A 27,027-nucleotide genomic window follows, 5' to 3' on the forward strand; every position below is an offset into this window, starting at 1 on the left:
CGTGGAATTAAAATAGCTAATAATTAATGTTCTTAAAGGCCTAAGTGGGCGGCACCTTTTGGTTTGGTTTGTGGGGTTTAACGTCCCAAAGCAACCCAGGCTATGAGAGACGCCGTGGTGGAGGACTCCGGAAATTTCGACCACCTTTTGGGTCAAAGAGCTAATCAAATTGCTGACCTATGCTAAAGAGAGCATAAAGGAAATGTACAGCATGCTTGTGAAGTGCAGAAATTGTATTAGGCATAAATTACCGGCAAGTTTTGAACAGGGGTTTAGTGTAGTGCCTGCTTGAATCATGTCCATGGCTTTCATTTTGTTTACAATAATCCGCAGTAAAAAACAGAGCTGGCATTGCCTCAGTGCCACATTTCAAGATAATAACTAGGGCTGCTTTGCATACTTCAGCCAATACTAGAGCACTGCAGGAGCCCCATTCTGATGCTTAACGACCAATTGCAGACCAGGCTTGTAGATTCAAGCTCGGGGCGCCAAGCTTGGTGTGTGTTTACTGGCCATGCAAAGGCATTTAAATAACTTAGTGAGGTAAATGCAAAAAGAAAGTGATGTGAGTGCACTCTCGGCTCTTTACACAGGGATTTTATTTATGAGTACCGGTAGAGCTCTAAGAGCCAAATGAAGGGGGTTGCAGACATGTAGTAGTCTACGTCACATTACCTTGGAATTTATAGACCAAATAATCTTTTATGGCCCAGATTTTCTGCAAACATTGAGACGTCCTCACAGCTATAACGTAAAAATTTCTTTTTCTTGAGACAATTTTGTAGGCTGACTTCATGGTCGCATTCCAACGAAGACAAAAAGTACCCATTTATTGTGTAGTATGTATTGAAGTATTCAAAGCGTGAACCAATATGCTCTTCCGCATGGGTATTTCTCACGGCGTGCAGATGTGTTTTTGGAATATGACAACACGCAGTCAAAGATAATCCGGTAACAAAGGGCTGTCTTTTGGGCAGTCAAATGAAGGATGTTTCTGCGAGGCTTCGAATTTACAGCTCAAACAGCCCAAGCCAGTACACTACCTCAGTATACAAATGCTGTCATGTAAATGGGACGTTTGTCAGGTGTTGCAACCCTCCACCTGGAACGCCGGAAAAGTGTAGCCAGCTGACTTCGCATTTTAATGTCATAGAGGGCACGGTCACATCTGCTGCTTGCTTGCGCACTGAAAAAAGGGCCATACAATTCCTTCTCTTCTATCGTTCAAAGCTGCCAGTGAGTTCATCTGAAGTTACTTGAACATGATGGTGCTGATTTAGCTGAGTCAGGAAACGACATAGTTGAGCTTTCTGTTATTTTGCATTAACAAGCTCTCTGGAGAGGTTTTAACGCCAAGATTAGTTGCTTTCCAGAACATCATGGACAGCCGTCCGCACAAGCAGAAAAAAAAAAAGCGCTATTGTTTATTTTTCTCGCATAACAAATGTGCAGCTCTGGCAGTCATATAAAGAGAAAAATAGGTTAATCTTTTTTCTTGGCCTTCAAGGCCAAGAAAAAGCTGCCTTGCTGCTACAAAGCCCCAAGTACATTTCACGTTGCAGTAATGAATTGAAGGCATGCTGCAGGCCCTCTGTGTACGGGCCCAGCAAAAGAGCGCATTTTCTGTCCCAACCTGCAAGCCAGGACCAGGCTTTTGGGCCAGCCCAAGCTCATGCAATGACTCAGCCTGTAGCATACTGACTGAAATCACTGTCAGAGGTGCTGGCAAATACATGGCATCGGTCGAGGCACGAAGTTTATTTATTTATTTATTTATTATTCCTCAAAGGTCCACGAAGGACATTAAATGAGGGGTGGGCTGACAAAACATTATTAATGTGGATACCGATGATCTTCGATAGCAGATTTGAAGTGAAGTGGATTGATGATGGTTGCCACTTCGGATGAAAGGTCATTCCAGTCGTTGGCTGTTCTGATGAAAAAGGACTGGTGATATGTTACAGTGCAAGATTGCTCAGGGTAGACTGCATTAGAGTGGGTTCAGAGAAGCAGCTCGGGCACACTACACACACACACTGCTGTTCTACATGGCATATATGCGTCCGTGACCGACATTATGTTCGAGCATGCTACATACTTTAACATGGGGGAATTCGTAGCTTGCATGCGAGAACACCCATGCTGGGGACACAAGTGAATGGGCTAATACCATAATCTTGCGCTTCAATTGTTCATTGTTTATTCACCATTGCCGCCGCCTCTGTTATGGCCGCGCTTCTTCAAGAATGAAGCGCTCATAAGTGATATCATATACATATTGAAAGACAAGTGTGGGGAAGTTGGTTGAAGCTGATATCACATCAAAATTCACAAATTCTTAGTCCTGCAAGGAAAAGGATATCTTTGAGTTGGAAATCATTTGTTTATGCATTGGGGTGGAAACATAGCATCTAATTCTGTTGAGTGGGGCAGCTACGGAAGCTGGCATTGTCATTGGATGCAATACAATTAAATTATTTTTCTCAAGGCAAAATGACTGGACCTGTTCCGCACTTTGCAGTAATGATTTGGCTTTATGCAGAAACATTGTGGCAATTCCTGCTTTTGCCTCGATTTACCAACTACTACCACTATCTGGCAAAAAGACTACCGCCATTAATAGGGAAGCCGTTCATTGATAATAACCAAATAACCGAGCCCTTTTATTGATAGCATGCTGTTGGGAAATAAGGAAGAACAAGACTAGAATTATTTCCATAACTAAACTGCTGTGAAATCGGGTGTGCTTTATGTGCAATGGCAGCAGAGTTTGTTATAGGAATAAATGAAGACTTACAGTAGAATCTCACTGGTATGAATCTGATGGGACTGACATATATTGTGTCATCAAAAAAACAGCAACATTGAAATTTAAATGCAGAAGGCCTTGAAATCAGACAGAGAAAGGTAGGTAGATTGGCATTGGGAGCACATGGCAACACACCTAATGAAGGAGTCCAGGGAGATATGGGCTGGGCATCATTTGAGGTTAGAGAGGTCAGAGACTAAATATGGTCAGAGACTAACCGAAATGGAGGAATCAAGGTGGGCACGAAAAATGTACAAGCACCTCTTCATGAAAAGCCTGAATACGAAATGGACTAACAGAACCCGAAAGCTCAGATTTAAGTACCTAGAGTTTGGAGATGCACCGCAGCAAAACAGCAGCATTGAAAAGCAGGTAAAGGAGGCAGAAAGGAAAATGTGGGAGGAAAGAATGCACAGAAAATCAGCATTGGGTATGTATAGAACTCGAAAACAGGATATAAAGAAAGAAAGTTTATTCGACAACTCACGAGGGAGCTCATTGCTGTTTGAGGCTAGGACAGGGGCCCTCAGAACAAAAACGTACAGGAAAAAATTTCAGGAAGTAGATATATTATGCGCGGCGTGCGGAACTGAGGCGGAAACAACGGAACATGTTATTCTAAGGTGCCAAAAACTTCGTCCTGCCCTTCCCGCGGGAAAAGCGGCAGATCTGGAGAGAGCGCTGGGATTTGCTGGGGAAGATGGACGAATGGATGAGGAACGCGTTTTGATAACAAAAGAAAGGTTAGAGGATTGGTGGAAAAAGTCAAGAGAATAAAGAGAAGAAAAAAAGGGGGGGGGGGGGGGGCAGATACAGGCGAATTAGAAGCTAAAAATAGGGAAGAGATAAATATATGTCTTTTAATTTTTTGGCTAGGCGGCGCAAGCTGCCGTCCGATACAAAGGGCAGAGCCACTATCATCCATCATCCATCCATCCATCCAGCACAAGAAATGCGCTCATGCACCTGAAGCTGTTTAATATATAACAGACAGGATTTATTTACACCTGTGAAACTGGCAGTTACCATTTTGACGATGTGAGAGTGGTGCCAGTCGCAGGTGCAGGAGCCCTGAGAATTCATAGCACTTTGGTCAGCGTATTCAAAAAATTTATATCATCTTTGTTCGTATCAGCAAGATTCTCGTGTACGTGCGCAATAATTGAGACACGTTTTGCTTCACAACTAGCAGACTCTGTCGGCACAGATGGCTCGCTTGTTTGAATTCACTGTCCCTGCGCGTGTTCTCACTCCCAAAGGAAGAAAGGTGCTTAATGCAAGCGCTTGCACCCATTAAGTGGTTAGATGCACTGGAAGCAATGTACTTATCCCCAGGCCTCAGTGCTACCCAAAGCAGTTTCCAGCTGTGCAGCAAGCATCATCGTTTAGTTCAGTGATAGTCTGAAGGGGGATGAGGTAGGGAACGCATGGAGCTCATCAGAGGCCACAGAGGCTGCCTGTGCAGCATGCACCGTGACAGACGGCAGCTGACAGAGCGTCCGTCAAGTGTTCATGACTTCTTTAAGCATCTACTTCCGTACGCCTGTCGAACAATGACTCAGTCAATTATGCAGTATGTTCCCTGTGAAAATTTCACAGTATTCATTTCTGCCCGAGATTGGAGTGCTGCCATCGGATAAAGTTGAGTCTGTCGAGAAGCCCGGCACACGTTGATGACACAATATTTCTGCACTACAAGGAAATGGGCTTTTCTTGTTTTTTAAACGCTCATTGCAACTATGGATGCAAGAATTGTAATACTGCTGGCTCATTTTAATATTTTACTGCTGCGTTTGCTTAGAGGGATAATGCAGCTCCTTATGAAAGATGCCTTGAGGTGCTTGATTCACTGTCTCTCTGAAAAGTAGCCTGCATTCTGTTGAGCACTTGTCGCTGAGGTGCAGTCTGCAGTTCAAGAGTAGCACAATCCCTGGTTTCATCTGCTTAAAGGGGCACTGAAGGGAACTGTGAAAATAAGCAAGGTAGGTAGGTTATTTCCTGGAAGCACTGCAAGTGTTTTTACTGCATTGGGAAGGGGATGCATTACTGAGAAAATTACAAGTTGGTGTCCTGGAACTTTTTCACGTTAAAAGCATGTGGGAAAAACTAACTGGTTTCTGTGGCGTCGCGATCAGACTGAAAAGAGTGCGGATCAAAACCTAAACTAGTTTACCAGTCAGGTGAACGCTGGGGCCTGTTGCCGCGGCCGCTCTTGTCATCTTGCTGTGCCCACCAAACAGCAGATGCTCTGTGCTGCTTTCACTGCATTGCATGTGCGTTGGTGGGAAAGAAACTGCATGAAGTTGTTGAGCTTAGTTGCAGACCTGTGAAAGCAACTGGCATCCGCCTAAAGTTTGCGCAGAATGAGGCGACAGCGCCTATTTTCATTTTCACAAAGAATCCTTACCGTCTGGGGGCGAGGCATTTTAGTTGATTTTTGCTGGAGAGAAAGTCTGATGGCAAAGTGGATTTGTGAATCTGGCATGTGCGGTTTCGAAATAAGGTTCAAATTTTTTGGAGCCAATGGACCGCATCGCACTGCTCCGCATCGTGTTTGCCTCTCATAGAGTAACTGAGCTAAACAAGAGCCAGCCAAGTTTGTGCTTCAATGATTAGTATGGAGAGCTGTGTAAGACCGTGGAATTTGGCTGGTATGCCTTGCATGGCTTTTCCTTGAGGTGCGGAAACCATGGGAAAATGTTCTTTAAAAAAAAAGCACACGACACACAAGAGAAGGACGCGTAGAACAGCACAGCACATTTTCCCATGGCTTCTACAGGCGATTACTAACTAGCCCAACAACAACTCTTGCTAAAGCATACCTTGAGGTACACTACCCATTGTGGACATTTCCATCTCACAATTGTATGGCAGTCTAGGTCCCTTTTAATTTTTGGCTGAAGTTTTGCGGAGTTGCTTCTTTGCCACAATTTTTATGCGTGCAGTACCAGCACTTCTTGAAGAGTGTTCCACAGAACCTGTGGGTTCCTTCGAGTGTTTTTCTTTTCTTTGTTTGCCCAGGTACCTACGTCTATGCAGTTCCAGCTGTGGCAGCAGTATACCAGTGGAGGTTAAATGCAAAGGATGCCTTGTGCGCTGTCAATGCGCGTTCAGAGGACCCAAGGCAGTCAAAATTAATCCAGTTCCCCCCACTACGAACATTCTCATATCCCATGTGCATCTTTGGGATACCATCATTAAATCAAATCCACTCATGCCTGAACCCGGCATTTCCTTTTTCCGTTCAATGTTAGAAGTATTCATACGGAAGTTGCTAATGGCAAACTCTTTGTCTACAGCCAGGGATTATTATTTGAATTTTGACATTTTTTTAATAGATTTTTGTTTTGGCATGCTTATCGGGGGAGGACTGAAACCAGTGTGTGTGGGTCTGTCTCGTCAACACCTTTTGAAAGCTTTCGCGAGCTTTCCCAAGGCAGGAGGATTGAGAGTCTCTACTTTAAACTTGCCAATGGCATTACTTCTGATAAGGACAACCAGCGTTGGGTGTCCTATGAAGCTATTCTGTTTTCCTGCCTTGGCTGGCAGAGGCTTCTGTGTAGGACTGCAGGAAGTGCATCTGAAGCATATTGCCTTTTTCTTTACTACCACCAGGAGCAAATTGAAGAGTTTCAAACCAAGCACAAGGTCAAGGTAGAGGGTGACGATGTGTCAAAGCCAATTTTCAAGCTCGAAGAGTCTGGTCTCCCAGGTTAGTAACGCATTGTTTCTTTGAATTTGGAGTTATCAAAAAATGCAGTGATTTTCAACATGTTTCCCGTGAGGTGTGCAGGTACTGATAAGACATTGGCACATGTTGTTATTGCATTCTTATTCATGATGTTGCAAGTGTGCTGACCATGTCGCCTTTTAACTCCAGTGCAAGTACAATATTTCACCTACAGTGTCTGCGGAGGATGGCCGGATTGCACTAGTTCTCTGGGCTTGGCTAAACGCCATCTCATTTTGGGTTGTGTTAAAGCCAGAGAACTGCGTGGGCATCCATCTAGTCGGTGTGGCCTATAAGCATCAATAAAGGCAATTGAAAATGAACGGCGGTAGTCTTTTGAGCATTATAATTCAGATATCGGATGAGTCAGAAAAGTTGTGCCTTCTTCTAATGAGTGAAATTCTGCTGTCAGATCCTTACAAGCTATGATGGGAGGCGAGGGGGATAAAAGGATTTATGACAGCACTCTCTCAGGCAGGATATCTTAAGTTACGCCTAACTAGTCTCAGGATAAGTGTTCTGAAGTGCATTCGGCATCCAGCTGTATGGTTCCAAAGAATTTATTTTTGCGGCGTAACATTTTCTGCATCCATGTTTCCTTTCTTTTGTGTTCTTCTAGATGAATTTGTGAGCAAGCTCAAAGACGTCTTTGGAAGCTCGTTACCACCGCTGGCATCGTACGGGCTGCCGGCAATCCTTGGCGGACGGGACTTCATTGGTCTTGGTGATTCATCCATGTCTGAGAAGGTCATTTCTGTGAGTTTGCCTCGATATTTGTTCGTGAATATTTGTCTACAGTTTTACTGTTGCTGTGGTTCCTTTATTTCTTTTTGGCATGGTTTGGAAGGAAGCCCACAGGCTCTCAAGTAGTGTTTGCTGATCAAAACTGAACAGTTGAAAATGTCAGCTTTCAGACTTTGATGATGGCTGAAGTCATACAGCAGTGCATGCACCTGGAATCACTGTGACACGCTTGTCAAACAAATGATAAAGTGAAAGTTTTCTTCCTCCCATTTCAAAAGTACAGCCTAAGCCTTACATAAAATTATTAATTTCTTTGCCTGTAACTTGTTGAAAAAAAAACAATTGGTGAAAAGAATGCTTTAAAAGGGGGTGGGTGCTGATCGTCTGCGACTTTCGTCAACGGGTATCAAGGTGACGAGAAGCCGCCAGAGAGTAGCAAAATCCGATCCATAGCCTGTTTTTACTCTAGCACTGCTCTGGCTCCGTTTCCAGCACTGTTTGGACTTTCAAAGTCCGATATCTCTTCGTGATTGTGCCATTTGGCACTGCATAAATCATCACGAGTGTGCCTCAGTGGCGATCCTTCGCAGCAAAACAGATGGTGACGATAGTATCCGCTGCTGAAGAAACCAGCGACAGAACAAGTGCAAGAAAACGCAACGTAGACATGTTTTGCATTCGTGACCGGTGGAAGAAGAAACTCTTTCAAAGCTGCAAGTACCAGAGACAGGCACTCAATTCACAGTCCAAAGAGTGACCCACCCCATGAGTTCAAGAAGCTGCTTGTCAAGCTCATCAAGGGAAGGAGGAATCATGGCTGTGCAGTTGCAATGGAAATGAACACAGATTGAAGCTCTGGGGATGGCACGGGAACTGGGCATACCGAGTGAAAAGTTTCATGCCGGCCGTGGATGCTTGCAGCAGTTTATGGCCAAAGAGGGATTTTCGATGTGAAGTCGCACGGTCGCGTGCGAGCAGCTTCATCATGTGTGCATGTTGGTACATATTACTTTTAACGTATTATTTTAGGAACAAGTGCAGATATTAACATCAAATTTCGTGTGCTCACAACAGATGCCCCGGCGTACAATATGGGACATTTTATTTATTTATTTTTTTTTTAGATTGTTTACCTCTCCTTCGGCCCACTCCCAAATTGTCAGTTGTGTTTAATTATTCAGTGTACCTTTTCTCTCTAACCACTCAAAGGAATGTGATGATATTAGGCAGTGTTATTCTAAATATCCATAGGTTATATCTGAAAAATAATACCACTACTACATGCACAGAGCCACAAGGGGGGGGGGGGGGGGGTTCTTGCAGTGTAATTTTTTTCCAGTGTTATCATTCATATCATCTGCAATTTTTTTAGTTCAGAGTATTTAGGACTGGGAGTTGTAGGCTGATGTTCGGGATATAATGCAAGAAAGCAAACTGGTTGTCTGAAGAGGCTTTGCAAATAGCTGAGGAAAGGAGGATGGCAAAAGTTATGGGTGAAGGTTGTCAATGCTGATTTTCAGAGAATAGCAAGGAGAGATAAGAATGCCTTCCTGAACATACAGTGCCAAGCAGTTGAGAACAGCCAACTGAGGAACACAAGAGCTCTGTATAAGACAATCAAAGATATCAAGGGAAGCTTCTGTGCAAAGCAGGGCGTGATAAAGGACAAACGAGGCAGGGACCTCACTGAAGCATCAGAGATAAAGAAGAGGGGGCGAGAAAGCACAGAAGAACTGTACGAGAAGGACCCGGATGTGCAAACCCAACATAAGACGGTTGTGATCACCGATCTCGAGCCGGGCGTCCTGAAGAGTGAAGTTGAATGGGCCTTAGCCAGCCTTGCTAAGAACAAAGCTAGCGGAATGGATGGCATTCCAGCTGAGTTGCTTCAAAGCCTTACTGATGACGCTGTTATCGTTCTGTTTAACTTATGTCAGCAAATTTGGGCAACCCTGCAGTGGCCACAGGATTGGAGGAGGTCAGTTTACATCCCCACTCCAAAGAAAGGCAGTGCCAAAGATTGTTCCAACTACCGCACGATCGCGCTTATTTCGCATGCTAGCAAGGTGATGTTGAAAATCCTCCAAGGTAGGCTGCGCCAGTATGTGGATCAGGAGCTTCCGGACGTGCTAGCTGGGTTTCGCAAGGGAAGAGGAACTAGAGACCAGATTGCCAACCTTCGCTGGATCATGGAAAAAGCAAGAGAGTTCCACAAGCCCATCTACTTCTGCTTTATTGATTATGCGAAAGCGTTTGAGTAGATCACAACAGATTGTGACAAGGTCTCCAAGAGATGGGAGTTCCAGTTCACCTCATCTGTCTCCTCAGGAACCTGTATGAAGGACAAGAGGCCACAGTCAGAACTTGGCATGGTCTTACTGATTGGTTCCCGATTAAGAAAGGAGTGAGACAAGGCTGCATACTGTTGCCCTGCCTATTTAACCTATATGCTGAGTGCATCATGAGGAAAGCCGGTCTGGACGAGTCTTCAGCTGGAATGAAGATTGCTGGAAAACGTATCAACCTTAGATATGCGGATGATACCACTTTAATGGCAGAAGGTGAAGTGGAACTCAAGAGACTTCTGATGAGCATACAAGAGAGTGAGAAGTTTGGACTTAAACTGAACATTAAAAAGACAAAGATCATGGCGTCTTGCCCTATCAAGTCCTGGAGCATCAAGGGACAAGAAGTGGAAACTGTGACAGATTTTCTCTTCTTGGGCTCCAAGATTACCATGGAAGGAGACTGCAGCCATGAAATTGGGAGACGCCTGCTTCTGGGAAAGAGAGCCATAGCTAGCCTTGACCACCTAGTAAAGAGCAGATACATTACACTGCCAACCAAGATCTGTATAACTCGTGCTATGTTCTTTTCAGTTGTGATGTATGGATGCGAGAGTTGGACTGTGAAAGAGGCTGACTGCCGAAGAATTGACGCGTTTGAATTGTGGTGCTGGCGGAGACTCCTGAAAGTTCCTTGGACTGCCACAAGATCAAATCAGTCGATATTGTCGACCATAAACCCTGACTGCTCATTGGAGGATCAAATTCTAAAGTTAAAGCTCAGCTACTTTGGTCATCTGATGAGAAGACAGGAGTCGCTGGAGAAAGATTTGATGTTGGGAAAGGTTGGGGGTTACCGGAGAAGGGGTAAGGACAAATTAATGACTACTTTTTTTTTCCTGCGTCTTAGTTGCTACATGTTTTAATGGCATCATCGGACTTGTACGGAGCAACAAAATTTTGGTAAATGTGACTCGCAATGTTTACAGCGAAGTAAAAGTCACGCGAGGTGTTGCAGGCGATCACTGAGTGTTGCATTTTCGGCATCGTCCTGCTTTTCCCCTTCTTCCAGTTTCTCCCTTCCGTTGTGATGCATTGCCAGAGAAACAAGAAGAGTGATGCAAAGGGCCCTGTGGTAAGTGCATTTTCATTTGGCTTCGCTTGACCGAGCTGGCGAACCGAAGTGTCCCCCTGTGACCACTGTCTGGTCTGCGTTATTCCAGGCACTGCTGCTTGCATCAAGCTGCAGGCAGGTGCGGGACATTTACAAGTACTTCCGAGACACTGGTCGGTCATTGGAGCTGGAGTGTCTGGAGATCTCAGAGGAAACCTCCAACGACCGCGAAGACTTTCAGTCCGGCAAGTCTTGTTTCTGCCCTCCATGCCTGCCTTGTGTTTGCTGTTTGGAGAGAATGTGTTTGAAATCACTCTCGCCTATGGATTAGTAGCAGGGCAAAAATTCCACTCTGTCAGTCATGGTTTCATCATGTACATGGCTTTCTTTGTCGGTTTTAGATACTGCTAAGATATATCATGTTATTGTTTGTGTCAAACTCTTCAAATTTTCCCCTTGAAAATGTAATGTGAACAGCAGTGTTGCTCGCATTTATTAGAGCAGAATTTTAATATATCGAACTGCGTGTTACGTCGAATGGCGCTGACGCGATCAGTTGCGCAGGAAGCCGGGTCTGCTACATGTCTTTGGCTACCTGGTGGCGTCTTCACACTGTAAGATGCGAAGTGGAATGGGCTCGCGAATGATGGCGTTCAGTCTGCAGTGTTTATTTTCAACACAACGCTGCTGTCATTCGGGGAGGCTTGTTTTCAGTGCGCTGGTGTCGCAACCAGTTTGTATGCGCAAAGGAGGCAGGGCAGCTTGAGAAGTCGTGTATTAGTTAGCATACCCGAAATAGTAGATCGTGCCCAGTTCACCACTAAAGTTGGCCTGAGTCGCCCCCAAAATTTGGCCCGGGTCGCCTAAATGTTGACCTCTAAACCAAATTGATATCCAAGTAACAGTGGACCGTGCCCTGTCCAACAGTCATATCCGAATCTGGCCCCAGTCGCCCGAATTGACGGCTGAACTGAGTCAGTATCCAAGTGTAATGGACTGTGCATAATTCGATGGTGGCACCAAATTTTGCCCAGGCACCCATTTGACCGTGTTTGTGTACGAGTTACTGGTGTTACCAGATTAAACTACAGGGATTGTTTGTTTGTTTGTTTTTTTATTTTTTATTATTATTTTTTTTTTTTTCTGCGCTGTCTGGACAAGTTTCTCACAAAAATGTGAACTTATTTAAATTGTTATCTAAGCCGTGTTCAAACTACAGTTGCACCAGTTGTGTCGCATTTATCGCAGTGCGCATAGCTGCTGGAACTCCTGTTTACGTAGCTTGCGACCACGCATGTTCACACTGGGCCGTTCGGTAAAATGCAACTGGCCAATCGCCACTCTAGGCCAACTGGATCTAACATTTCTCGACATGCGTAAAAAGTATCAGTAATGCAAGCTTACCTGTAGCCTAAAAGCAAGAATACATTGCACCCTATAAGCTGTTGTGCATCAAAGCCACAACGGATGAGCCACAACAGAGTAATTTTAGCAATTTTCAGGTTATCTTATATACCTTTGCGCAGGATTTCAAGAGGATAATCCCGTGAGTTCTATTATATAGCCACCAATTCAAAATGTCCCCTTCCCCCCTACCTTACTGCAGAGAGTGGTATGTTGTCACTGTGAGGAGCAACTTTTCACTTTTGACTGTTGCTTTGCGCAGAGTTCCACGTGGCTATCTCCACTGTGACCACGATGCAAAAAGTGCATACATCGGGTCATTTTGACTTTGGGACCATCTCCGTCGCCATCCTGTACGGAGTTGACGAGCTCTTTGACGGCAACCATGCCACAGCGATCGACAAGATCTTCAACGACGTCCACGTGAGTGCCATGGCTCTGTAACGTGATCCTGCAGCAGTCATCGGACAAGTTCTTTTTGTTTATGCTCGCCGTAGACAGTAATGGAAGAACATCAGAAGGGAGAGGGGATTTATTTTCGTTCTTTTAAGGCTGTTGGGCCACTGTAATGTCCAGTTTCTTCTTGCTTGGCTGCTGGGTGTTGCCTAAACTTGGGAGCCTCCAATGAGTGGGCACACCCAGCAAGCCCCGATGACGTCGTAAGAAGTTGTGAGCGGTCGCCAGGAGCACTCCTTAAATATTATTTGTAAATTATAGGCTCCACAGAAGGATTTTAAATTTGAGTCGAATACTCTCCACCTTCTTGTGCAAGTCACTTATGCAACAAGTGTGTAAAAAAAAAAAAATAAGTTACCGCAGTGTTTTGGTGCTGAGAACAGCGGAGATTTAGAGAGCTCAACGTGTTGCAAGCCTCGTGTGTACAGTTAAATCTCGATATAATGAATCTCACGGGACCGCAAAAAAAAATTGTTCGTTATTTTGAAATATTGTTGTTACAAAAAATGTGCGGTTATAAGCCAGTGGTCAAACCTAGGTATGAAAATGACATATATTGGTAGAAAGCGCGTCTGCAGACAAGCAAAATCTCAAATAAAAATTCTGCATTAACTTCAAACCTGATTTATTTGAAGAAATCGGCTTTCTTCTGCCGCGTGCAGCACACACGCCAGCAAACTACACCTTCCACTTTGCGCTACACCTCATCGGGTACGGGATTGCACCGAACGATGAAAGTTCAAAGCTCTTTTTCTGGCTTATGTGAGATTTCTTTCCAGTGAAGGTTAGAATAGTTTCACCTATCCATACGGGCTAGCCTTTAATTCGTCCCGTTCGATTTTGGCACCCTTTGCAAGCTGCGGGTGATCATGATTGCCAGAGCTCTAATTGAATTATATGCAGTAATGGTAGCGTATACAGCACAATCGATTCTTTTGTTAAGGTTGTCGATCTGTTTGTGCTGCTTTTCTTACTGTGCTTGCGATGAGTTAGACTGGCCCTGCCCGTGTGACAGTCAACTGAAACACGGTGCCGCCACTTCTTGAACAGCCGGAGCGGCAAGTGCTGGCCTTCAGCAGAAGCTGGCTTCCAGACGCCCGGGCGGCCATCCTCGCTCTGGCCAAGAATCCCGTCATTGTGCAGATAGGCGACGTCGAGACGTCGCCGCTGCCCAGCGGGCTCACGGTGGACGTTCGCGTCTTCGACGACGAGGCTGGCAAGAAGACAGAGTGAGTCCCTGGCTCGTTTCCGCCCTTTTTTGTTTTTGTTCTTGCGCATTTAATTTTTGCACTAGCCATCTCTCCAAAGTACCACCACCAAGTTGGAAATTCTTCTATCACAGCACAGGAGTGGTATTGTTGGGATACGGGGAACCACGAAAGCAGCAAAAGGGAGTATTTTGGATTGTGATGCAACAAAATGTCGAAACACAAACGCGATAGTACTTGCGTGGAGTCGTTCATTCCCACATCTCATCCAGCCAACATGCAGCCTTGGAGTGTTAAAGCTTGTGTATGATAACGTACCATGCCACGTGATGAAGACATCATTGTTAATGTTTGTTTTTTTTTTACATGGGGGGATTTGTTAAGGAAAAAGATTTTGGTGTTGCTGGCGGCATTCACTGGCCAAGAGTATTATTGTTGAGTAAATGCCATTAAATCCATGTCTCTTGGACCTGGTTTTTGTATTAGGAAAGTGATTTGCTGTCCAACAGCAAATTTTTACTGTTTTACATGTTCTTGCCTTTAGCACACACTACTTGCATTGCGAAGAACTTGCTTTGTTGTAGCTGTCAGGTTCCAATTTGTGTAGCTCAAATGTGGCCGTTGGGACACATGGGCTTGCCCCAATTGCTAAGGCTTAAATTTAAGCTTTTCTGTTTTCTTGGACCGTTTTCTTGAGGTCAGTGATTCATTCTGCCATCGAACAACCTAAATCCACGGCAGAGCTTTCCTTATATTAATAGGATGGGGTCAGGGATCCATTTTGCAAGCATTTCTCCCCAAGTGAGTTTGTTGTCGAGTGTAACCTTTTGGGTTGATTGTTGGGTGGCATCAGATGACTTGGTTGCCTACAGGCTTGGTGTATTGTACTGCAAAGCACAATAGTGTGCCAGCACCAAAGCTCTTTGATCCTCAGACCTGATGTGTTCAAACAAGTCTGTGTGCATACTGAAACAAGGCCTTGTAATGAGGCTTCGAAAATGGCCTTTGACGAAACAGCGAGTGAGATGATGCTGAGGTGCTACCTTTGTAGGGCAATTGTAGAGGTTCTTTTTGGCGTTTTTAGTTGACAGTCGCATTGTATTGCTCGAAGGTCGTCCCCCTCTGTTCCTTGAAGCACGCTGTTTTTTCGAAACACCCAGTAAATCAAATTAAACTTTGCTGCAGATCTTCGTGGGATGTGGCAGTGATGTGATGAAATTAGAAAACCCTTGCGGTTGCATTGAATTGGTGGAAAAAATGATTGCTGGCGAGGAGTCGTTTCACGCTACAGCTCGCAACTACACGCTAGCCTTGAAATTCTCATTGAGCAGACGGAAGGTAAGCATGAATGTGCGGGCTGTGCCTGGGACAACAGACAGTGCTTCGCTTATAAGTGACCCTAACTGAAGCAGCAGAAATGACGACTTCTAGAAGTGAAGAGCTGAAAGAGTTCCAGATTTGGCCAAAATGATAGAGTTGGCAAGGAGAATTTTACTGTGCGACGGCTTTCGTATTTGGGTGCTGTACTTTAAAGAGTTCCTCAGCGCAGTGCACTACTGGCCTATTGGAGCACGCACACATTGCTCACAGGGTAGCATATAATGGCCTGCATTATTTCAGGTGTAATTGAACATCAGTAATTCTTTACATTCATTGTCATCATCATTTACATGTTTCCCTGCTAGGATTATTACATAAAAGCGGGAGGTGGGGGAGCAGGCTGCCTCACATAATCGAATTAGGCGTTTGTTTTGAAGGTTGCTGTGCCATTTTTGTGGTGTTCTAGTTAGAGTAACATTGGCTTCAGTTTTTTTTTTTTTTTTTTTTTTTTCAAGCAGACAAAGTGGTATCTTTAAGGGACCACACAGCCTGAGCACCCGTTGAGCCAAGATGTTGTCCGCTTCTCTGACTGCCAGGGAATGCAGCCCATTACTTTGTCTAGCCAGCCTTTCAGAAAACTGCACTGACGGGCGACACTGGTTTTTCATTAATTACAGGAAGTTCACGCGCGAGCGCCGGAGTTAAATTACTTCTTGAAGCACGCAGATGCGGCATAGGGCGTGATGTTAATTGGTCACTAGTATGCATGCAGGAATTTGTTATGGTCCTGCCCACCTGAAATGGAAGTCAAATGTATGTGCTTCATTGAAATTTGTCAACGTCAAAAGGTTCCTATGGTTGCCCTTTAAAGGTAGCTCGGTATGTACACCTGTACATGCCCCCGCTGTACAGGTGTTTCATCAGCTTGCTTCAGCGGCGTATGGTTTTGAGTGAGGCCTGAAAGGGGCCTCAAACAAGGGTCACCTGTGTTGGACTGATAGAACGCTTCGGTGAATCTCTGAATTGAGGCCTCTGATGAGATCACCAGACGACGAACACAGGGGGCGGCGCTAGAATGGTGCCTTGCGGTGGCGGACCCAAATATGTGCGGGGGAAAGAGAGCAGTGACTGCAAAAAGAGAGCCAGCTGACTGGATTTCATTGATGGCAGCTTCTTGCGTTTCTCCCACTGTGTAGCCTGCAGAGCTTACTCGAAGAGACACTGAGGAAAGAGGACGCTGGAAAGGTTAGTCTCCCCGAGGCTGCCAACCACTGTGGACTTCCGGCCTGCAGACTATTCGTTGGTTGACCATTTTTGACCTGCCTCTAGTGTGAGCCCTTTGTGTATGATGTGCAGAAAGAAGAAGAAGGGTTTGGAAAAAGAAAAAAAAAACTGTTAAATTGCATGTTTATTTTCTTTTCCTTTTTTTTCTTGCAGCATCTTTGACGCACTGTCACTTCTAGATTGACGGCTTGCTCTGCATTGCAGTTTTTTTTCTTCACATACTCGGCAGAACATACATTGTCATACATTAGAAAGCAACTGTGGAAGCAGAAATGGAGTTAAGGTGCTGAAAGGGGGATATAGTTGGGAAAGAACATCACAGAAAGGGTGTTTTAATAATGAGAAAACTGACAAGTGTTGGGTTCGTAATGTGCTTGGAATACTATTATGCAAAGTGGAGACGGGCAGCAGTCACCATACAGGGGGACTATGTGACATTGCTTTGTTGTTCTACCTCAGGATTCTATTCCTTATTTCTCTTCCTCTCGGTACAAGGGGGGTACAAAAAGTTGTGTGCAAATAAAGCTTACATTTTTGCGTTCCTTTCAAATTAGGCACTACCTTCCTTTTCAATTCATCACTGCTGTTTACTGGTCTAAAGCCACAACTGTCGAGACGCACGGTTTCTTCCTGAGGTTGGGAGCTCCTACAGCATAGTATACTGTATAAGTCCTCCTATGACTGCACTAAGTGCTACCAGTCCATCGCATTTAGCTTTAGCACCTTTGCTGCACTCTCCTGCTATCTGTCAAACAGGCGATGTAAAGCCTTCAAACGAGTATTGTCTTTTCCTCCGCGCTCACAAACGGATGTTGCACTCTGATCCGATTTGTTTTAGCAAGTTTTGGCTGTTTGTCTCTGCTCCACCTTTCCATCTCCCTTCTTCGCAGACACTCATCCTGGTGAAGACAAAGCGAAAAGCGAAGGCCACGAAGAAGTCGGTTGATCACAAAGAGTGAGGATTTATCTTTTTTAATGCACAGTTTGCTTTGTAGTACCTGACTGCTGATAACAAAGTGTGGCTCCTTTGGCCAATGGCTACAACTCGCTCTGTAGCCCTCTCTGCTCTGAGAAAAGGCTGGAATGCTTGAGAGGATTCTTTTCATCTCTCTCCTCTTCGTTTGCGGCGCAGTTTTCCAGCCGACGTGCTGATTGCCGGACGTGGAAGGTCAAAAGCTTCAGATCGAGATACCGTCATGAAAGGTGAGCGTTTCCCTCACAGCCAAGATTTTTTATTTTTCTCTCTCTCTCTCTCTCGGTAATAAGGACCATTCTACAAATGCCAGATTTTTCTCCTTAATTGAAATGGAAATATTTGGGGGGCAGAGAGGTATAAAAACACGTGTCTTTACTGTTAGAGCCAAATATTTTAGCTTGCGAACATATTGTCTGATAGTCTGCTGATCGGGAGAAAGTTTGATAAGTTCAAGCAACACTGCTGTACTTTTGCTCTGGATTTCCAAGACAGTATCCTGACCCTTCGATGCAAGCGGTACAGTAGAAGCCAGTCATTCTGTACGCACTGCGAACGATTTGTTATGACTTGTTGCCTGCGTATCGCCAACATCACAATCGCCTGTCACACTGTAGCAGTGCGGTATGGCCACATGGCTGTAAATAAATCCACTCAGCTTCGACCATTACAAGTCGTCATAACTGCAGTTCCCATGCTTTTGCATATCGATTTTGTTCGTTCCGATACGAAACTTCTGCTGATGGTGATCTCAGTGTTGAAAAGGCAATGCAGTTGACTCTGTAATTTGAACACGAAGAGAACTTCAACTTTATGGTGTTTGAGTGCAGAGAAGCGTTTTAATACACGTAACGTAATGATAAAAATTTGAATTTAATGGAGTTTGAAGGGACTATATACTAACAGGTGCTCAGAAGTAGGGCTAGTAGTTATACGGTTGTGAACCACTTGTTGATCAGATATGTCTAAGATATAATGAACTACAATGTCCACTAACACCTTGTATCTCTTTTTTTTTTCTTCTGCAGACTTCAAGTCGGGCAAAGTCAAGGTTCTCGTCACAACATCAGCAACACTCAAGGATGTCGGTGAGTTGTGTTTTCCAGTTTGTGATAATAGTGCTGAATGGCGTGTTTTACCGACGGGCCGTACTATTAGCATTTGTCACAGCCGTAGAGTGCCTAATGTAAGGGCAGTGACAGGTGCTAGCGAACCGCATCATTACACTTCATAATAAAAGAATTAGGAACGTGCAGGCAACTCTTGTTCCACATTGACTGCTACTTTGCTCTTGAGATGTGACTCGGGTAAAGGCAGGGTTGACGGGCTTAACGATGCAGTCGCCAACCGAAAATGCTTACCTCAAATTTTTCTGATTTCATCACGATTAAGCTAGTGTACTATTGCACAATAAAGTTTGGATGCATACCAACTGATTTTTCTATAATTTTTCAGGCCTCATTCACATTCGTCACAGCACTGCTGCCAATTGTCAAGCCATCATGTAGTGCATGTGGTGGAATGCTGGTAATTCAAACTTCGAGGGAGTTTAAAATGCACATTATGCATACATGGCTGCGGGCTCGTAGCGTTCTCAGACATCGTCTGCGGTCGTAACTTGAACGGTAGTCAAAAGCTCACAGAACTCTAGTGCCGATCATTTTGGCCGCAAATACGCGGAGGGGTTGCAGCAAAGCACATGAGGGACGTACGGCTCCACGGAGATGCAAACGAAAGAATATGGTAGTGTTTTTCAAAGCGAGAAGCTCGTATCCGACAGAATGCGTACCGCAGCCGCGACTGTTAACTCAGAACACCGTTAGAAGTTAAGTTCTTGTGACGACCGAAACAGGCCTCGCAATACGCAAGTCATTACAGGGTTCACGCAATAGTGTATCGCCATTTTCGAGATAAGTTTTCGACTGCAGTTGCTAGGCCTAATTAATTAGCACTTGTTTCAGCCATTTGTAAGTTCTTTTTTACCTCAACTGCATTCATCACCTTTTTGTTTCAAGTCTTCGGTACAGAGCGCAGTGCTATTCCTGCAGTACTAAGTTCGCTTTTGCGTCTGGACTTAGTCCAGGTCTGGTTTTGTCTGCAGCATGCTCACTTCTGTACAGCCATTGAAGATCAAACCCCACCCGTAATCCGCGCAGACAAAGCATGTAAAAATAGTGATTTCAAGCGTCAAAAGGGAGGCAAAACTGTGCACCCCTCCCTCCACCATTTTGACAATTAAAAGGTCATGTAGAGGTTTTCTTTCTTGTTCTTCTTTTTTTTTTTTTTTTTTTTTAATTAAGTTTTCACGCAGGTTGCACTGTCATACAAACGGTAATTTTAGACTACTCCACGAGCAATAGAATGTGCTGGGAATCCAAAGTAGAATTCGTCTCATCACGTTCGAATTGGCGCTGCTTACCCTGCCCCATTAGTCATACGTACGCATGTTGTTTTTTCAGTTTTGTTTTGATCTTCATTGTGAAGCTTACAGTGCACGTGTAACTTGCTCTCTTTTTTTTTTTTTTTTTTTTTTTTATCACTGCTTCTCATTTGATAAGGTTCTTTTTCTTTTCCCTTGTTGCTCTCTCATCCTTAGCAGTGTTGAACAAACGTTCTCGTTTTCTGAAAGTGCTTCGTGAGTAGTTACCATGGGTGCTTAATTAAAAATTTGGTCACCCTTTTGAATTACACATATTTAATGGTTGCTTTAAAAAGTGCCTGTGAAATGTTAAGTCCCGCATCATTTGACAGCTACTGGCTCAGTCTTTTTTGACTGAAAATTCTAGAGCAGGCGTGATGTCACTGGAAAGGGGCTCGCCAAAGACTGCGGCAAAAAAGAAAATTGGCGAGATGCTCGCCGGCTCTTCTTTTCTGCTTGATAGGGTGACTCTAGGAAGCACAAAAGAATGAATAAACAGTGTATTGTATCCCTGTTTCTTGCCACATCGAAACTTTTTGCGAGAGAATGATTGGTGATTATGTATCTTGTCAGTATCATCAGCTTCCCTTATCCTCAATGGACACCCTTCAGTGCACCCCTTTAATGTTGTCCTTGAATAAAAATGTGGTCCGCACTTTAATGAGTAGGGCTTGCTGAGTCTGCAGGTTGTTAGTCCTGGAGCCAAGTCAAAGCCAGATTGCAGTGTTCACATGACATAGTGGGATGGAGACACCAAAGTTCGCTTGATATTTTTTTTTTTTAAATTGTGTTCGGGATGTTATTAAATATGGATCGCCAAATGACATTAGCAGTGCCTTTAGGAAATTTTTAATTGGATTCTTTTTTTTCTTATACAGTGTAGTACGAGTTCCAGCAGCCTATTCGTGTCAGTCTATTGACGTCACAATTTGGATTGAGGTCACTTGAAGACTGCAAAGGCTGATGTCTAACTGCTTTTTCCCAGCCTACACTGGGGTCAGAATTCCACATCAAAATTGTTACAAATAGATGTGTTGTTGTAGGTTTTGTAACAGCATGTCGGCTGTTAAAAATGAAATGTAATCTGCTCTGGAGAAGAAATTAGGTTATAAACAATTTGCTGTGTGCTGGCATATTTCACTTGGTGATTTCTTACCAACTATGCAAATAGGGGAAGAAAAACAATGTTCAGTGAAAAATTTTCTACCTTGACCATGAGCGAACGTTCAGCGGGGCATCGAAATATGCGCAGCAAGTTTTGTAGTCTAGTACTTGTTTTTTGCAATCTAGATGAGGTTGCTTTAGAACATTTCCATGCTGGAAAGGAGGGTAGTTGGGGATCGATAAAACATTCTTGCCCGAAAGTTTTACGGCTCATTGGGGTTTGTGCCACACAATAGACCATTCCTTCAAGTTTATTAATCGGGAATCCAACTCTTTCGCAGACTTTTCTGAATTAAGAACTTGCAGAACTTGTGCTGATATGTAAAAAAAAAAAAGAAGCACCCCACTATACTTGCAGATGTGTAGCTGTCTCAGAACTGAGCATGGCATTAAAGGGGTACTCTCACAGGTACTCCGGTCCAGCTGTGCAACGTCGCGATATTTTCCTTTTACCATCGCCCTTTTCTCAGAAGAATGCGTTTTGTTTTCATGTCATCTCGACATTTTGAAAAGAAAAATGCGGCATTTGTTACTTCCCTCACATCCGATTCGGTGTATTCATTGCACCGGACATGTCTTTGTGCCCCCGCCTGCCTACCCAGCATGCATTGCATTGATAAGAGGGAAGTCTCGGAAGAGAAGTGCACAACAGGGTGGTAAGATGCTTGTAGGCTCTCAAACTGAGCTTCTTTTGACAAAGCACTGTAAACATGTCTTAAGGTATGAGAGAGAGCACCATGTGACAGACTCCTCCTTGTGCACAAATGGTGGACTGGATCGACAAATGACTGAACATAATAGTGGTAGTAAGAGTTGCCACAGTGGAGAGCCTAGGATTTGCATCAACCGCTCAGGGTCCTTGCAACGTATGCGGACATCGCGCAGTGTACAAGCCTTTTCAGTACTCCACCTTTGTCAAAAGGCTGCTGTCACGGCTGGAATTTGAGCCTGTGACCTGGTAACGCAGCTGTCCGACACCGCAGTTGCTGATCCATTAAGGTTAGAGGCATGGGAAAATGTTCCATTGGCTCTGTGCTTGGCTCCTGTCGGAGCAGTATTTTAAGGTGAAAACATTTCTTTGCTCATCAGTGGCATGCGTAGAAAGTGACTGTCCACGGATTGCGGGACCAGAAGACAGATCCAAAGCCAATCCAGCATGATCCACATAAACCATAAAGACAAAATACCAAATTCAGTCTTAATTGGTTATAATGCCTCAGTGACAATTTATGACTTGCAACATTAGTCATGTCCGGAATCCAAGTCACAGCCAAGAATCTAATCTATAATCCACAACAAGCCAATACCAAATACAGTCATAATTAATTGCATAATGACTTGCAACATTAATTATAGCCCTAATCCAAGTCATAGCCAACAGTTAAATCCACAATACACATAACAAGATAACTGAAGCAAGCGCAAGATACTCCTGTGTGCTTTCTTTCTGGCCGTCGCATTTCGTGCAAATGACTTCTTAAATGCATCTTTGACATTTTTGCAAGCCACCACTCGGTGCCTTCTTTTTCCCTCATTGGTTTGGCAGGCAAAGAAGAGGTGAAGAACTTGGTCGTCTTTGACTTCCCGGCATCACCGCGCGAGTTTGGCCAACTGCTGCGACAGACGGGGCCAGCGCTCAAGGTTGCAAATGTGTACGTCTACCTGACCAGTATCCAAGGCCGCCATGCACCGGGGCTCGCCGACCTGCTGAAGAGTGCAGATTTGGAGCCCAGCGAAAAGCTCGTCTCCCTCGCAGAGTGGGCGAAGTCCGCTGCAGAGGGCAAAGGTAGGTAGCGGTAGAATTTGGCAAAATTTGGAGCAATTTGGAGCAGGAACATATCGGCAAGGTTCTGCTGTAGTTTGTTGACAGGATAGAGTGCCTATTTGTTGCCCTCCTCATTGCGCCGTTTCTTTACTCGAACAGCTGGCACCTTCTGTTGACACTTCTTGTAACTAGACATGCGTAGTGAAGAAAACTTTCTTTTTCCTTGTCTTCTAACTAAGGTGGCTAGAATGGGGAGGTGTGAAAACCGGCTGCTGAAGCTTGGTTCCAAAGCGCGCCGATGCTGTGTGGCGGCGCTGATGGTAGAGACGCGGTAGAGTCAATGGACAGGCGCGGTAAGGCACGCAGCCGAAATGGGCGCGTCGCGTCAACTGCATAGATACACCCGAGGAGAAAATGTGCACATTTTGGGATTACTCACTTTCTTTTTCGTCTCGAAGAATGGATTTTTATCATAAAACAATGTTTCATTAGCCCACATCATTACTTCAGAAAAATGCACTGTTTTGCGGGCCCCGGCCCACAAGAACTAGCTGGATCCAAGAGCGTTCTGTGAGAGCACTCAGAGCAAGAACTGGCTTCCCATTCTTCATGTGAAGGGAGGCTGCCGTATAGCCTTAACAAAGAATAGCAGTTGTTACCACCATTACTGTGCAGAAGTTCTATGCGTTCTTCAAGGAAGCCGCACAAAAGATTCCCAGATAAGATCGATATTAAGATGAGCATAGAGCCCTGCCACATAAACATTACATTGGCTGTGGGCTTTAGGGCTAAACTATCTCTATAGAGCCCCTAGGGAAACCTTGCATGCTTTATAAAGATCATTCAGCGCTGCTAAAGAAGTGCTGGCTTTTTAAATTTCCTTCTTCCGTGTTGTAGTCCCCTCAAAGGAGGCCCGTCAGCCAATGGCATCGACTGATTTTGATGACTCCACAGTTAATCTGATTATGGTGTGGTGAGCCCTTTAATCTCCCATAGCCTGCACTTGTCAGCACAATTGGCTGCAGGGGAGTTCTCTGAGGGTCAAAAACCACTCCTTTTTTTTTTTTCTTACGTTGGATTGGACTATGGGCTTCTATGTTGTAATCAGCAATTCAGCTCTCTTGAAGGGGACTCTGCTGTGACGATTGTATGTCAGAAGCACTTTTGCACTCATGGTTTGCCTCTCTCTCAGTTCGTTTTGCCGATTCCCGTGCAGGGCCTCCACTGCCTACTGCTAAAGAAGGTGGTGGCGACGAAGATGGTGACGACGAGGACTCGGACAGCTCTTCCGACGACGATCGGCGGCACGGTCGCGGGAGCAGCAGTCACAGGGACCGCGACCGGGACCGTGAGCGGAAACGCTCATACTCGCGAAGCCGGTCGAGGAGTCGTTCGTCGGACGACGATTACCGCTCGTCGAAGCGCAGCCGACGCAGCGGCGGCGGGGGAAGCCGATGGGGCGACGACGACCGCGATCGGGACCGCGGCCACCGTCGCGGCGGCTTTGGAGGAGGTGGCGGAAGAGGGGGCGGTGGCGGCTTCAGAGGCCGCGGTGGAGGTTTCCGGGATGGGGGTGGTTACCGTGATGACTACGGGGGCCGAGGCGGTGGGCGCGGCTTTGGCCGCGGTCGCGGTGGATTCGGCGACCGAGGAGGACGGGGTGGCTTCGGCGATCGCGGCGACCGTGGTGGTCGGGGCGGATACGGTGATAGGGGAGGACGGGGAGGTGGCTACGGCGATCGCGGTGACCGCGGTGGTAGGGGCGGATACGGAGATAGGGGAGGAGGACGTGGAGGTAGCTATGGCGACCGGGGCGACGACTATGGAGGCAGCCGAGGCGGGCGCGGCGGTTACGGGGACAGGGGAGGGCGTGGCGGCTACGGAGACCGAGGTGGAGGCAGAGGAGGTTTTAGGGACCGCGGGAGCGACGACGAGCGAAGTTCGTCCCGAGGCTACGGCGGTGGTGGTGGCGGCGGCGGCGGCTACGGAGAGCGCAGCAATGGTGGCAGTGGCCGCTGGGACGATCGAGAAAGCGATAGTGGTTCCCGCTATCAGGGTGGGGGCAGAGGTGGTGGCCGGGACAGCGGGTATGGCGGGCGTGGCCAATACGATGACCGGGACGGCTACGAACAAGGGGGCGGAAGGGGCTACGGAGGCAGCGGCGGCCAAGGGTATGGTGAGGGCCAAAGCCAAGGTGGTGGCGGTGGCAGTGGCAGTGGCAGTGGCTACGCCTGGAGCCAGCAGCAGCAGCAGTCGCAAGGCGGAGCCACCTCAGCCTCAGGTTCGCAACAGTCCTCCCAGCAGATGGCTGGATCTCAGAGTATGGGGTACTTTACCGGTTACCCGCACACAGGTGGCGCTTCCGGGCCTAAGTCTCAAGGCAGTGCATCGCAGTATGGCGCAGGCGGTGCCAATCCACAGCAGCAGCCATCAGGTCAACAGGGCGCTGCTTCAGCGGCCACCTACGGCAACTACATGCAGAATGCATTTGGCCAGCGGCAGGACTCGCAGCAGCAACAGCAGCAAAAGTCTGGAGCATACCCGGCCTTTGCACAGCAGCAGGTGCAGTACCAGAGTGCTATGGCCCAGCAGGCTGGTTACTCGACAGGAGCTTCGGCCGGTCAACAACAGCAGCAGGCTGCCTTTGGAGGTGCAGGCAGCCAAGCATACAGCACTACCTATCCGACCACTGCATACCAGACAGCGGCAACTGGCGCAGCACAAAAGCAAGGAGCAACTGGGCAGGCCGGCAGCGCAGCTGCGTACGCCACAGCACAAGCACAGTACAACAGCTACAACACCCAGTACGCAAGCAACGCTAGTGGCCAGTACTACCGGTCTGGGAACCAGTAGAAAGGAAGAGCCACCACCACCACAACTTTCCTAGTGCTTTTTTTTTCCCCCATTTGTGAGGTTAATGCAAATTCATTTTTGTACCTCTGTTTCTCCCGCCCTCCCCCATATGTTCCTTATCATCAGAGCATTCGAGGTCCCTGATTGTGTATTGTTAAAGGAAATGAAGCTGCCGAGGGTTTCAGCAAAAAGAAAAAAAAAAAGACTTAAGGATCGTGTCATAATTTTATGCCTCAGTTTTTATACAAGTGCTTCGTCAGTCACCCGTCTCCTTTACCATCGATGAGCGCTGCTGGTTATTCAGCTTTTCAGTGGTTCACTGTGAGCTTGCTGGACCTCTAGTTATCATGCTGGTGTTTTCACCATGTTATGATTCTTTTCTTGTTATGCTTTGTTTTCTTTCCAATGTTCTCTTCACACTCATTGACGTCATTAGGTTATCTTCCTTGGCTAAGATGATTGATCCTTCTGTGCTTTGCATGTTGACGGCACTGATTTTGATAATTTTCGAAATTCTTCAGTTTTTGTTGATATTTGCGCACTTTGCCGAATTATGCCTCCATGTTGCTTTTCTCTCTCTACATGTACATATACAGGGCACATCCGTCTTCATTGAATGCATTCATTGGCAATCGTTTTTCTTCATAGGGCATATTAGAGACGTGCTGCCTCCTGGCCACGCACATTTGCTGACCTTGGGTCATCCATAGATCATATCTGGGCGATTTTTCTTTTCTGTTTAGGTTTGGCAGTGTGTTAGAGGAAGGCTTCTTTTCAGTTTTGTTATGAATTTTTTTTTTTTCTTTATTTCTTGATAAACGACGCCGTGGAGTTGGTTGCTGTCACTCGGTCCCCATTAGAGAGATGTTGGGAGGGTCAAGTCGGCTTTTTTCTTGCATGCGTGAATGTGTACATGCGTGTGTATATGTGTGGTTTGAACTGGAATAAGACAAACATTCTCTCCATTCCATACAACGCACATGCTCCATCGCCCCTCCGTAATTATGCCTGTCAATTGCAAAGTGCACATTTAAAGAGGCGCAAATTTGTACGCCACATGATCGCTGCAGTTCAACTGTGAATAAAGACACCGCTCATCAGCGTTTTTGTGTACCGAGTGTTGTTCATTCTTTAAGAAGCTGTCACAAAAAAAATTGGTCAGACATGGAAGTTCTAGCATAGTGGGACCCTTTAGTTCCATGGGCTGCATGCAATATAGTCAAAGTGAGATACGGGCAGCTAAAGCAGCGACAATGCTTGCAATGTCTTGATGGACTATTGTAGAATGTTTATTGACAACTGACTCCGCTAAGGTGGCACAATTAAGATGCCCAACTACTGTTCCGGAGCACCTGTGTTCAAACCCACCCGGCAGCGGCTGTGTTTAGATTCGATGGAGGCGAGACGGAAAGGCGTCCGTGTACCGTGTGATGTCAGTGCACATTAAAGATCCCTCAATTGTCGAAATTGCTCCATAGCCTTCCGCTACGGCTCCTCTT

At 45.7% G+C, this 27,027-nt stretch overlaps 1 protein-coding gene across 2 annotated transcripts in view; it reads left to right on the forward strand.

Annotated features, from left to right (window-relative positions):
* The window catches only part of LOC146189808 (uncharacterized), a 28,097-nt gene extending 1,467 nt beyond the window's left edge, over nucleotides 1–26,630 (forward strand). Inside the window, exons 3-15 of one of the 2 annotated variants that reach the window (XM_084604562.1) lie at nucleotides 6,425–6,521; nucleotides 7,159–7,295; nucleotides 10,641–10,703; nucleotides 10,792–10,927; nucleotides 12,349–12,509; nucleotides 13,593–13,771; nucleotides 16,267–16,315; nucleotides 17,245–17,309; nucleotides 17,487–17,557; nucleotides 18,356–18,415; nucleotides 22,457–22,696; nucleotides 23,892–24,956; nucleotides 25,029–26,630. In XM_084604562.1, the coding sequence (XP_084460688.1) occupies nucleotides 6,425–6,521; nucleotides 7,159–7,295; nucleotides 10,641–10,703; nucleotides 10,792–10,927; nucleotides 12,349–12,509; nucleotides 13,593–13,771; nucleotides 16,267–16,315; nucleotides 17,245–17,309; nucleotides 17,487–17,557; nucleotides 18,356–18,415; nucleotides 22,457–22,696; nucleotides 23,892–24,956; nucleotides 25,029–25,528 (2,823 nt within the window). In that variant the 3' untranslated portion in view covers nucleotides 25,529–26,630. Of the gene's footprint in view, nucleotides 1–6,424; nucleotides 6,522–7,158; nucleotides 7,296–10,640; nucleotides 10,704–10,791; nucleotides 10,928–12,348; nucleotides 12,510–13,592; nucleotides 13,772–16,266; nucleotides 16,316–17,244; nucleotides 17,310–17,486; nucleotides 17,558–18,355; nucleotides 18,416–22,456; nucleotides 22,697–23,891 lie in introns of both variants that reach the window. The other variant, XM_084604561.1, reaches the window with a different exon arrangement.
* Nucleotides 26,631–27,027: the final 397 nt, after the last annotated feature.

This window comes from Amblyomma maculatum, chromosome 5 (genome assembly GCF_055883805.1).
Source record: "Amblyomma maculatum isolate TAMU_Amacu chromosome 5, ASM5588380v1, whole genome shotgun sequence".
Lineage (NCBI taxonomy): Eukaryota > Metazoa > Arthropoda > Arachnida > Ixodida > Ixodidae > Amblyomma > Amblyomma maculatum.